The sequence below is a fragment of the Macaca mulatta genome, chromosome 5 (genome assembly GCF_049350105.2).
Source record: "Macaca mulatta isolate MMU2019108-1 chromosome 5, T2T-MMU8v2.0, whole genome shotgun sequence".
In the NCBI taxonomy this organism is placed as follows: domain Eukaryota; kingdom Metazoa; phylum Chordata; class Mammalia; order Primates; family Cercopithecidae; genus Macaca; species Macaca mulatta.
Genome location: NC_133410.1, coordinates 25941283 through 25954135, shown reverse-complemented (window position 1 = coordinate 25954135; position 12853 = coordinate 25941283). Strand labels below are relative to the sequence as shown.

The window sequence follows — 12853 nt, the reverse complement described above, 5'->3', positions numbered from 1 at the left end:
ATAAGCCTTCAAAATTTCAAGTGTGTTTTATACTTTATAGCACACCTCAACTTCGAATGCTGAATAGCCAAATATGGCTAGTGGCTACCACACTGGACAGTGGATTTCAACATTCTTTTGGGTAACAGTAAAATATAAAGGCATGTTGTGTTTGCATTTAAACAGTAAGAGAAATACAGAAAGATATCTTCTCTTTTTAAATATTAAAATTCACCTCTCATATCAAAGAATTCTAAGTTCTACTTTTTAAACCTAAGTTTTACTTAGTTCTGACTTTTATTACAACATGCCAAAAACTCCGCTGAAATTTAAAAGACTCAATAAGACTTCCACTGAAATATAAATTACACAGCCATGTATGCTTAATTTGTTTTGCAGAGTGGTAATAACACTTTGCACATGTGCATTTAATATCTGACAAAGGCTGGTGCATGCCTGTAATCCAAGCACTTTGGGAGGCCAAGGCAGGAAGATTGCTTGAGACCAGGCTTTTGAAACCCACCTGAGCCACACAGCAAGACTCTCATCTCTACAAAAGTAAAAAAAAAATTAAAAATTAAAGAAGTATATCTGATGAGGTAAAAAAGATTAAAATAACTTGTAATTCTAAGAATTATAATGCAATCAATTACAAATAGGCTGTGAAATATCTGCAAAAGCTTCCTTGATACCTTCTTTGTGTATATATTATGTGCAATTTTAACTGCTCTTTCCTTTGAAGGTATTTTTAATGATTCAGGAAATGTGGATTTCTGCTATTTTTCATATTTAAATATTTTTGTAATTGTGGTGTGTTATAATTTGAATGTTTTTCCCCTCCAAAACTCATATTGAAATTTGCCATTGTGGCAGTGTTAGGAAGTAATAGGTAAACAGGGAGGTTTTGGGAGGTAATAGGGCCATAAGGGCTCAACCCTCAGGAGAGGAATTAATGCCCTTATAAAAGGGCAAGCTAGACACCTTTTGCCTCTTGGCCCTTCTGCTTCCACACCGTAAAGAGAAAACAGTCTTCCCTCCAGGGAACGCAGCATTCAAGGAGTCATCTTGAAATCAGAATCACCAAACCTGCCAGCACCTTGATGTTGGACTTCCCAACTTCCACAACTGTGAGTCAATACATCTCTGTTCACTATAAATTACCCAATCTATAGCACCCTGCTATAGCAGCACCAAACAAACATATTAATACATAATTTATTTATATATTTATCATAGATTTTATAATTACATAGTATATATTTATATAATATTTTATTATATTAATAATATGTTAATATATAATGTATATAATGAGAAACATATTTGGTCTTTGTCCTAGGTTCCAGGCACAGAGATCCTAAAACCCTGGAAATTTCCTGACAGGTGAGTCTTTTGTTATTCACTATTGCCCCATCCACCAACCTGAGTTTATGCTAACAAAAGTGATTTAGGATGGGGCCCTAAATAGCTTCAGGTTAAAGCTGGCTACTAGAAAGACCAAGTAATTAGAGGGTTGTAACTTTAAGTCCCACCCACTGACCTCCAGGAAAACTGAGCTCTACAAAAACTCTGTTACAAGATTCAGGATTCTAAGAGCTTCCAGGCTGGTGAGCATATCAAGGTGCAGGGAGGGTGGAATGAAGACATGGAAGCTCTGAGTACACAAGCCCCCATACCCTGTCCTATGCATTTCTTCTATTCGGATGTTCCTGAGTTGTATTCTGTGAGCCATTTTAGCAAGTCATTGAAACTGAAGAGGCTCAGTTTTTGGGTTAAAACCTAAAACTGAATAGAGCATTTATTTAACACTGTATACGCTCAGAGTTGGCATGGAATTTGTTTGACAAAGCTAATCCTGTCATATTGTAAATGTCTAAGAAATGAAAAAACTGCTGTAATGTTCATATGGAACCAAAAAAGAGCCCGCATCTCCAAGACAATCCTAAGTCAAAAGAACAAAGCTGGAGGCATCACGCTACCTGACTTCAAACTATACTACAAGGCTACAGTAACCAAAACAGCATGGTACTGGTACCAAAACAGAGATATAGACCAATGGAACAGAACAGAGTCCTCAGAAATAATACCACACATCTACAGCCATCTGATCTTTGATAAACCTGAGAAAAACAAGAAATGGGGAAAGGATTCCCTATTTAATAAATGGTGCTGGGATAATTGGCTAGCCAGAAGTAGAAAGCTGAAACTGGATCCTTTCCTCACTCCTTATACGAAAATTAATTCAAGAGGGATTAGAGACTTAAATGTTAGACCTAATACCATAAAAACCCTAGAAGAAAACCTAGGTAATACCATTCAGGACATAGGCAATGGGCAAGGACTTCATGTCTAAAACACCAAAAGCAAGGGCAACAAAAGCCAAAATTGACAAATGGGATCTCATTAAACTAAAGAGCTTCTGCACAGCAAAAGAAACTACCATCAGAGTGAACAGGCAACCTACAGAATGGGAGAAAATTTTTGCAATCTACTCATCAGACAAAGGGCTAATATCCAGAACCTACAAAGAGCTCAAACAAATTTACAAGAAAAAAACAACCCCATCAAAAAGTGGGCAAAGGATATGAATAGACATTTCTCAAAAGAGGACATTCATACAGCCAACAGACACATGAAAAAATGCTCATCATCAATGGCCATCAGAGAAATGCAAATCAAAACCACAATGAGATACCATCTCACACCAGTTAGAATGGCGATCATTAAAAAGTCAGGAAACAATAGGTGCTGGAGAGGATGTGGAGAAATAGGAACACTTTTACACTGTTAGTGGGATTGTAAACTAGTTCAACCATTATGGAAAACAGTATGATGATTCCTCAAGGATCTAGAACTAGAAGTACCATATGACCCAGCCATCCCATTACTGGGTATATACCCAAAGGATTATAAATCATGCTCTATAAAGACACATGCACACGTATGTTTACTGCGGCACTATTCACAATAGCAAAGACTTGGAATCAACCCAAATGTCCATCAGCGACAGACTGGATTAAGAAAATGTGGCACATACACACCAAGGAATACTATGCAGCCATAAAAAAGGATGAGTTTGTGTCCTTTGTAGGGACATGGATGCAGCTGGAAACCATCATTCTCAGCAAACTATCGCAAGAACAGAAAACCAAACACCGCATGTTCTCACTCATAGGTGGGAATTGAACAATGAGATCACTTGGACTTGGGAAGGGGAACATCACACACCAGGGCCTATCACGGGGAGGGGGGAGGGGGGAGGGATTGCATTGGGAGTTATACCTGATGTAAATGACGAGTTGATGGGTGCTGACGAGTTGATCGGTGCAGCACACCAACATGGCACAAGTATACATATGTAACAAACCTGCACGTTATGCACATGTACCCTAGAACTTAAAGTATAATTAAAAAAAATAAAGAAAGGAAGAAAAAAAGAAAAAGAAAATGTACAAAATAATTTAAGAAAATCTCTTTGGCTTAGAGAATAAATTACCTCTATAAGTAAAGGTAATTTACCTCTATAAATTACCTCTATTTTATAAAAATATAAAGAGAGAAAAGGAGTAATGATAATGATGTTGAGAGAATGAATTATCCACTCAATATAATAAAACGGCCCACAATAAATGACAACTAGTTTACGTTGTTTTCCAGTAATGGTAAAACTCTTAATAATCCATCAATTTTACCTCACTCAGTCTTCCTTATGTCCAACAGAATATATACTTCAAATACTTTTTAAGTTGGAAGCTATGTAAGATAGAATTATATAGTCTGCAGTTCTAGAAATAAATAAATTGGTCTACTTTGAACCAAAAGTAATGATTTTGGTATCACTGGTACTGACTAAGCTCTAATCAGAATGATTTTAATCACAATAAATAGCAGAAATCAACTGATGCAGAGACATTAAATATAAGACTGAAGATTTAATATCTGATCTAATAAGCAATTAGGAATCACTATGTTTCTTAGCTATCATGCTCTCAAAGTGATAATCATGACGGATTAGAAAGGAAAAACTTAGAGACAGTAATCTAGACACAAGAAAACAAACAGCTAGATTAGAACAGAACAAGCAAATAACTAGAATAGATAAGAGGTAGTGGGGAAAGGAAGAAAAAGGAACATATTTTAAGAACACAAGAGCTTAATTTACAACAGGGGTTGGCAAACTACAGCATGCAGCCAAATATGGCTGCCTGTTTTTGCAAATAAAGTTTTATTGGAAAACAGCTATGCCCATTAGTTCTTGTACTGTCTATGGCTGCTTCACACTATAGTGGCAGAGCTGAATAGTTACAACAGCAACTACATGGCCCACTAAAGCTAAATAATTTGCTAACTGGCCTATATTCGTTTCCATTCATTATAGGATTGCCATAATAAAGTACCATAAATTGGATGGCTTACAACAATAGAAATTTATTCTCTTACAGATCTGCAGGTTAGAAAGAAGTTCAAAATCAGAGTGTCCACAGAATCATGCTCTCTCAAAGGCTCTAGGGGAGAAGCTGTTCCATGCCTTTCTTTTAGCTTTGGTGTTGGCAGCAATCCTTAGCATTCCTTGATGTGCAGTTGTATAAAGCTAATCTCTGCCTCCGCTGTCACAGGGTCATTTTCTCTCCTGTTCTGTGAATCCACATGGTGTTCTCCTCTCTTAGCAGAGCACCAGTCATATCGAATTAAGGGCCCACCCAACTCCAGTATGACTTTATCTTAACTACATCTGCAATGACCCTATTTCTAAATAAGGTCACATTCTGAGGTGCTGGGGTTTAGGACTTCAACATATGTTTTTAGAGAACACATTTCAACCCATATTTTGGCCCTTTACAGAAAAAGTCTGCCAACATCTACTTCAGAAGAAGAATCGAGAAATAGGTCCAGAGGTGCAACTGAACAATGAGAGATTAAAACAGCAAAACTGGGATTTTGTTTTACACATACTAAGCTTAAAGCAACAGTAAGAGCCCTCTAAAAACAGGCAGAAAGCAAAAGGTCAGGAATCTGTACTGGCTTAGAGATAGAGGAATCGGGACAACTGAAAATGGATGGTCATTCTCAGATAAACGTTTTGTATAGCAAGCCAAGAACTGATCTTTAGAGAATGTCTCCGTTAGATAACAATGTTACTAGAGACTGTCACTGTTATATCACAAGATAATAATGTAGAAAATAATGTAATTTAGTATTATATAATCTGAAAGAGAAGCAATTCAACAGTGACAAATCCAACAAAGGGACTGAAGAGACCTGAAAAACGACCAGGGCATTTGGTTAGAATGAGACAACACTCAAAGAAGACAACTTTTAGGGAGAAACTAAGGCAGAAACCAGACCAGTAGGGGAAGTGGGAATGCTGAAAAACTAAAGACAGTAGGTACAGTAAATTACCACCTTGGTGGTCTCCAATGAATCACATTTCCTGGTTATCTACATCTTTGTAGAATCTTCTTTCACACAGACTCTGAGCTTAGCCAAATGACTTGTTTTGGCCAATATATTAGCAACAATTGGCAAGCAGAGGCATGATAAACACTTGCACATGGAAACTTGCCTTCTTAGGACACTAGCTGCATGCTGTAATAAAGTTTGGGCTAGGCTCCTGAATGATGAGAGGTAACATAGAAAGAGATCATGCAGAATAAGAGGCTGTCTTAGATACTCCAGCCCCAACAGAGCTCCCAAGAGAATGCAACTTCCATAGTGACCTCAGCCCATATCTAAGGGAACAGAAAAACTGCCCAGCTCAGCCCAGTGATCCCACAGAATCAGGAGAAATAATAAACTGTTTTCATTTTAAGCCACTACATTTGGAGTGGTTTGTAAAGCAACAATAGATAAAAATACAGTCAGAATAGGATACATATTTGAGAAATACAATAACATGAGACTGAAAATTTTTATAAAACTGGGTAGACTTATATCCAAATGGGGAGAAAAACAGAAAAATCATGTAAATGTTTATAAAGGGTAAAATTAACATGTAAAAAGAAAAACTAAAGATGTTGAAGAAAAACGCAATGAGCCACATGAGGAGAGAAAATTGAAGACTAGAAACAGAAATACAGTCATTCTGTTGTAAGACAATAGCAGGCAAAACATTTTTCCACCTACTTCATCACTTTCCTCTACTTCAATTCCACCATCTTTGTCATCATCCATTTGTTTATGTATTGTTTGAAGAGCTTCCAGACTAAATCTGTCTTCTTCTGTAAAGCATGGTGGACTCAGTGACATGCAAGGATCTGAAAGAGAACAAAGGGCAATTACTAACTTGACATGCCAAAACAAAGGCTATAGTTGAGAGTATAATTTAAAAGAAAACCAACAGAACTAAACTTCAGACTAAGTTAAACTAAGAGACTTCAAAACGTCTAGCAGAATATTCTTCACATCAAAAGTATAATATATGAACACAACTGACTAAAAATAAATAATCCAATTTAATTAACATTAGGCAACTACAACCAGGAGTTATGCCAGTACTCACTTCAGGTTATCTAAAATCTCTACATCTTTAACCATTTCTTCTTATCCAACCTGAATATTTACTAATCATGATTTACTAATCATTCCCCCCACCAAAAAAACAGATGCTCTCCCTCCATTAAAAAAACAAGAAACACTAAAAATCACAGAATACAAAGTGCTATTTTTGCACAATCCAGTTTAATCAAAATGAGTCCTAGAAAATATCACCCAAAAAAAAGGAATGGAAATGTAGAATAGTCACATGACCCTTTTGTTTTCATTTTTCTATTTAAGATAATCTAACAGTCTACCCATATAGCTTTTTTCAAAATACATACGTTCCTAGGTTCAACTACGACAACAACAAACAAAAGAAAAAGACTAACCAGATTTTTAAAACTCTTGTTCTTCATGTTATCTTTAATATACACTTACTGGTCAACCCTTTCCCTATGGAGTATATGTGAATCCTCACATTCGGGTTGTCAAAAATTAAGTTGGAAAGCATGAAACATTTTTCAATGGCTTAAAATCAGACTGCTGGAAATTACTTCCTGTGCACATAACTAGCAAACAATCTATACACCAAAATGAGAAAGTATTGCCAAAGCTTCACTTACACCCAATCTGGCTGACTGGTGGACTGACAAAATTCTAGGAACTTACTTCTCTTCTACTAAGTCACTACAATAATATTCATTTAAAATGTCATCAGAACCACATATATTTCCAGAAGTAGTACAGCCTTAAAGTTGAAAGTGGTTAGCATAAGAGAAGGGTTAGCCACAGCTTAGTTATCTCATCAATAGTTAGTCTGTCATCTGGCCCTACTATCAATTACCTGTCATCAGTTAATTGTGGACAAATCACTTGTCCTTGTGTCTTAGTTGCCTCATCCCTAAAATAAAGCAAGTAGAGATGCTTACTAAGATCTATTGCAGCTACAAGGGCCTAAGAATATCTAATTCTGTGCTTAGAGGGAAAAAAGCTGGGAGAAGAGAAGCCAATATTTGAGGCCCACAGATAATTTTATTTTCTAAGAAAAAAAATTCAAACTGACATTACCTAACATGTTCCAATTACAGCTGAAAAAAATATTTTGGTGATTTAACATTTTTAATAGTTTTAATTCAAAATCTAATTTTAATTTCTTTAGTCTTGGAAGGGAAGTAAACAGAAGAGAAAGGAAACTATAAAAGTAGGAAATGCAAGTATAAGTTCTGTGTGATATATGAATATGTGTACATACAAATATTTAAAACACCAGTTAAGATTTGCTAAAATCCAAGAACTCAGAAGCATAATGGTAAATTATGATCCCTAATTCACAAAACAATGAAGACCCTGATATGTCCATAAGTTTGAATTTATTTGCAATTATTTAAAAGATACAAAATGGAAGATAAGATCTCAGGTACCAAAACGACATATAGTGTAAAGATCTGTACACAATATGTAATTGCCTCCAGCAGACCTATTTTTTACACACAGATTTGCAAAAAAAAAAAAAAAAAAAAAGGTGAAGGTGTTCATTGCAACTGGTTTATAAGGAAAGGGCCAGCATCTCTTACTCTGATTAAATAGGTTACTGTTGTGAAAGTCTCTAACAGGAGTCAACAGTGAGGACTGTATAACCATAGGAAGCTTTAAATTAGGAGCAATATGACTTGAAAAAGTCATATGAAAATAAAATTGGTAATTATTCACTCAAATAGGCATATTTCATAAACACTAACTAATCTACTAAAATACTCTCTCAAGTCTACTTCAAGATGTTACTACTTCTCCATGAAGTCTTTCATAAACACTATTTCCTAGTGATCACTTCCTTCTCTGCACTCCATTCAATCCACTCAACAACTATCTAATGAGCACCTACCACATGTCAGGCACCAGAAATAGCACGGTGAACAAAACAGACAAAAATCTTCACAAAACGTATATTTTACTGAGGACTATGAACCTAACAAGATAAATAAGTAAAAGGTATAGGCATGTTAGTAGTGATAAACATTTAAGGAGAAAATGAAAAGCAGATATGAAATGTTAAGGGATTTGAAATTTTCCATTATATCTTCATTTTCTAATCATTCTACCTAAGTCCTCACTTAATGCTGTACTTGATTAAGCTTTAATTGCCTTATGTGTCATTTTTGTCCATACAGCTAAGATTATGAACAGGGCAGGGACCATGTTTCTCCACCTCTCATAATACCCATTTTAGCTGAACATATTTTAACCCTCTGATAAATTCTGTTACTTCATTTATTAACTAAATCACAAACTTCTAGGCTTCTATCCTGTGCAAGGCATTAGGAATTAGAGAGATAAGAGAGTATCCATATTCAAAAAAGCTCACAGTTTAGTGAGAAGGAAGACATGTAGACTCCTACAATATATTATGTTAGGTAAAAGTTTTCTAGAGGTAAACTTGAAGAATTTTAAATCATCTGTAGTTGATGACCTTGAGAAAACAGCACGCCTAGAAGCAGCATCATACGTTCAGTGACATAAAAGAGAAAAAAACATAAAACATTCAGAAAAATGTAAGTGGTTTAACATGTCTGTAGTACACAGATACCAACATACAGAAAACAGAAGATCAGGTAGAGATGCTAAAAGGCCAGATCTCCAAAATCTCTGTTTTTCATACTAGGATATTTGGATTTTTTCCCTAAAAACACTGAGAAGCTATTAATGGATTTCAAGGAGGGGAATAACACAATCAGATTCATTTAAAATCTGATAACTCTGGTGACAATAGAATGGGATGATGGCAATTCACCAGATCCCTCTGGTGACAGTGGAATAGGATGGTGGCAAGACTGAGAGACACAGCTGACAGTCAGCCTGGCAGCACTCAACAGACCATGCCTCTAAGGAACAGAAACGGTAGATGATGAGACCACTCTAGGGTTTGGTGTTTTGCCAAGTTGGAGCAGCAGAGGAAAGACAGGAGTTGAAGTTATGGCAACAGTGATCCATTTCTTCACATTAAATTTTATTTCCTTTAAAGTATGACTCAAGGCTATTACAAATCTAATTTAGAATAACTGTGAATTCTGAACTCTTATTACCTGTTCTAATGTCTCTTTTCGTTTTTAGTTGTTTACCTTCTAGGTTAATTCAGCACATGTGATCATTCTAACTCAAATTAGCTGGCCTATATTTATTTTAAAATACTCAACTTGCTAAAAAAGGTTTGTGCCTAAAATTATAATGGTTTCAAAGGCAACTGCTACTAATATTGTTCTCCTTTGCTTATATTTTAGATACTTTCTTTAGCTACCCCAAATGCCCCAGTGCACATCAGGTACTCCATACTAGTACATCTTCCTCATCTAAAGAGAATTCACTCACTAATTTAAACATGATATGGAGAGCCTATAATATGTCAGGCTCTGTGCTTGGTGCTGGGCACACAAGGCAACAACTAAGACAAATGTTCTCCCCTCAGTGCCCTCACCTTGTGTTAAATGCAACATGGTGTGATATAGCTTTTGAGTATTATATGCTAATATATTATATTGTTAACAGCAGCACTTTGCACTGAGGGAAAAGGAACCAGTTGCAACAGAATGAGACCTAACCCAAGTCAGTTATCAACACCATTATTAAATTCCACCTTGTTTTCCTGTAACTAAAGCCAAATGCTCAGTATGGTTCTACAGAAATAAAGTAAAATGAATTAAAGTTATTTCATCCATTAAGAAATATCTACTACAGGCTGGGCACAGTGGCTCAGGCCTGTAATCCCAGCACTTTGGGAAGCTGAGGCAGGCGGATCACCTGAGATCAGGAGTTCGTGACCAGCCTGGACAACATGGCGAAACTCCATCTCTATGAAAAATACAAAAATTAGCCGGGCATAGTGGCACGCTCCTGTAGTCCCAGCTACTTGGGAGGCTGAGGCAGGAGAATTGTTTGAACTTGGGAGGCAGAGGTTGCAGTCAGCCAAGATCATGCCACTGCACTCCACCCTTGGTAACAGAGTGAGACTCCGTCTCAAAAAATATATATAAATAAAAAATAAAAAAGGAAGAAAATTATCTACTACATTCTAGAAACCAATACTATTTTATCTTCATAATTTATTCCCTGCAACCCTGTATGGGGCAGATAATATCTCTATTTTCCAGATGAGGATATAAGACTCATGAGTAACTTGCTTAAGATCACACTACTAGAAATAACAACTGGGATTCTAAGTATTCACAACTCCAAATCCATGTCCAAGTGTCAGTATAACGAACATAAATGGGTCAGTGTCACCAGCATCAGAGAATTAAGTATCGCTATCATAGATATTGCCAGGACCTGGCTGAGAAGCTCACTGCACCAAGAAGCATAAATGTGCCCCGTGGAAGGAGATCATCAGACACTTGTGGAATACTACTCACAATCTAGAATACAGATCTATATGTCCTGCCTTACTTTTCCTTTAGATAATCTATCTCCAATTCACACTCCCCTTGAACAAACCATTATATTAAGTATATTATATTGTATCATAACTTTTGTATCATAACATAAACTTAACTATTGTATCATAACATAAACTTGATTGAGAACATGCATTGTATTAATTTTTTATTCTCAGTATCTACCACAGTGACATATTTGTCAAATGGTTAAGTATATGTAAATATTAGAAGCCAAATGAATTAGCTTCTAAATACAATTCATTTATGTAGCAAATATCTAAATGGCAGAGTCTAGGGTACCTTTTGTGTACCCAGGTAAAAATAAATGAAATTAAAGATGGCAGATGCAATGACAGATACACAAACACACAATGGTGGCAAAACTAAGGGAATAGTCACGTCTACTTGCACAGCAAGAAAGGCTTCAAAGAGAAAGTGACATTTACATTGATCCTTGAAAGATGAGCAAGTGTTCTCTAGGAAGACAGGTATAGGCAAGAACATAAGTTAATGATTATTATATAACAAAAGTTATAGTGATAATAACTATCAATATGGAGCATCCTTGTATTTATATTGCATAAAATATACATATATAAAAATTAAGTGTTACACATTTCACTTTGCCTACAAAGTAGGCATTATTCCCATTTAATTAGATAATTAACAGAAAAAAGTATAAGCGAAGGCCAGAATATGGAGGGATCTACAGATTATCCTAAAGGAGAAAAAAAGTTAATAAATTATTCACTAAAAGCCCTAACTTGCAGTTTCCTCCATGTGCAAAGCTCTTTCTCCCAGATATATCCATGGTTGGTTAACTCCTTTCATTCCAACTTAAATGATCCTCCTCAGAGGCCATCTTATTTCCCTATCTAAGATAGCCTTCTCCTTCACTCTACTTGTTTTTCTTAATAGTGCTTTACCACAGGACAGTATATGAGCTGATTCATTTGCTAACTAACTCTCCCACCATAATGCAACCACGAGATCACAGGCTTTGTTCTGATCATTCCTCTTTGCCCAGTGCCTACACCAGCATTGGCACACCGTAAGTGCTCAAAATACATTTGTTTACTAAATTACTTACCTAACTGGACTTTCAATATAAATATATCTGTTTACTAAATTACTTACCTAATTGGATTTCCAAAATGTTTGAAAGAAAAAAACTTTCCAAGAAATAATTTGGCTGATTAGAAAAGCAGGATGGAGAAATTAACAAAACTCACCTTTTAACACTGAATTTAAACCTAAGTAGTTAGTAGAAATCTAATAACATTACTATTCTGCTTAAAACTATTCAGAACTCCCCAGGCCTAAAGTAAATTCTATTGACTGTCAAATATCATTGTTTAAATACTTATTGAACAAAATATGCAACATACCATGCAAAAATAACCAAGGGGAAACTTTAAAATATTTAAGACAGTCAGTCCTTAAGGCTCTTATACTCTAGTAATAAAGTGAAAACTCCATGAAGTCAAAAATAAAACCTGTTTTATTGCTTACTATACAATATTACAATGTATAGTTACTATATGTAGTATACTATATTGCTATATATAATTACTACTGTTATACATCTTATATGTAAATTACTATTGTATGTTACCAAATCTAATACATAATTTGCCTTTTACATGTAAGCAATTGCATTTTCAGTGACCTTATGAAAGTGAAACTGAATTTTGGTAATTGGGAGTAGAAAAAGGGAAAACAAGAATAAACACAAACAGGAAATAAGATGAGCTCTGGAACCCACAATAATCACAGACTGGCTAGCAGGTTAGTTCTCAACTGAGAGTGGTAAGGCCTCCTCCCTGCTCACTCACCCACTCTCAGCTGCTACTGGTGGTCAATGGCGGGGGTGTTGTGGAGAGCAAGAATACTGAGTTAACTGCCATGCCCAAGCCTGACAAGTCCCACACAACAAAGAACTGTCTTCTGCTATACCAACAGTACTCCCC

At 35.8% G+C, this 12853-nt stretch overlaps 1 protein-coding gene across 1 annotated transcript in view; it reads right to left on the bottom strand.

The window, feature by feature from the left end:
* Positions 1–12853, bottom strand: part of STIM2 (stromal interaction molecule 2) — a 166565-nt gene that overhangs the window by 102052 nt on the left and 51660 nt on the right. Inside the window, 1 exon segment of the mRNA NM_001435938.1 lies at positions 6103–6233. Coding sequence (NP_001422867.1) covers positions 6103–6233 — 131 coding nt within the window.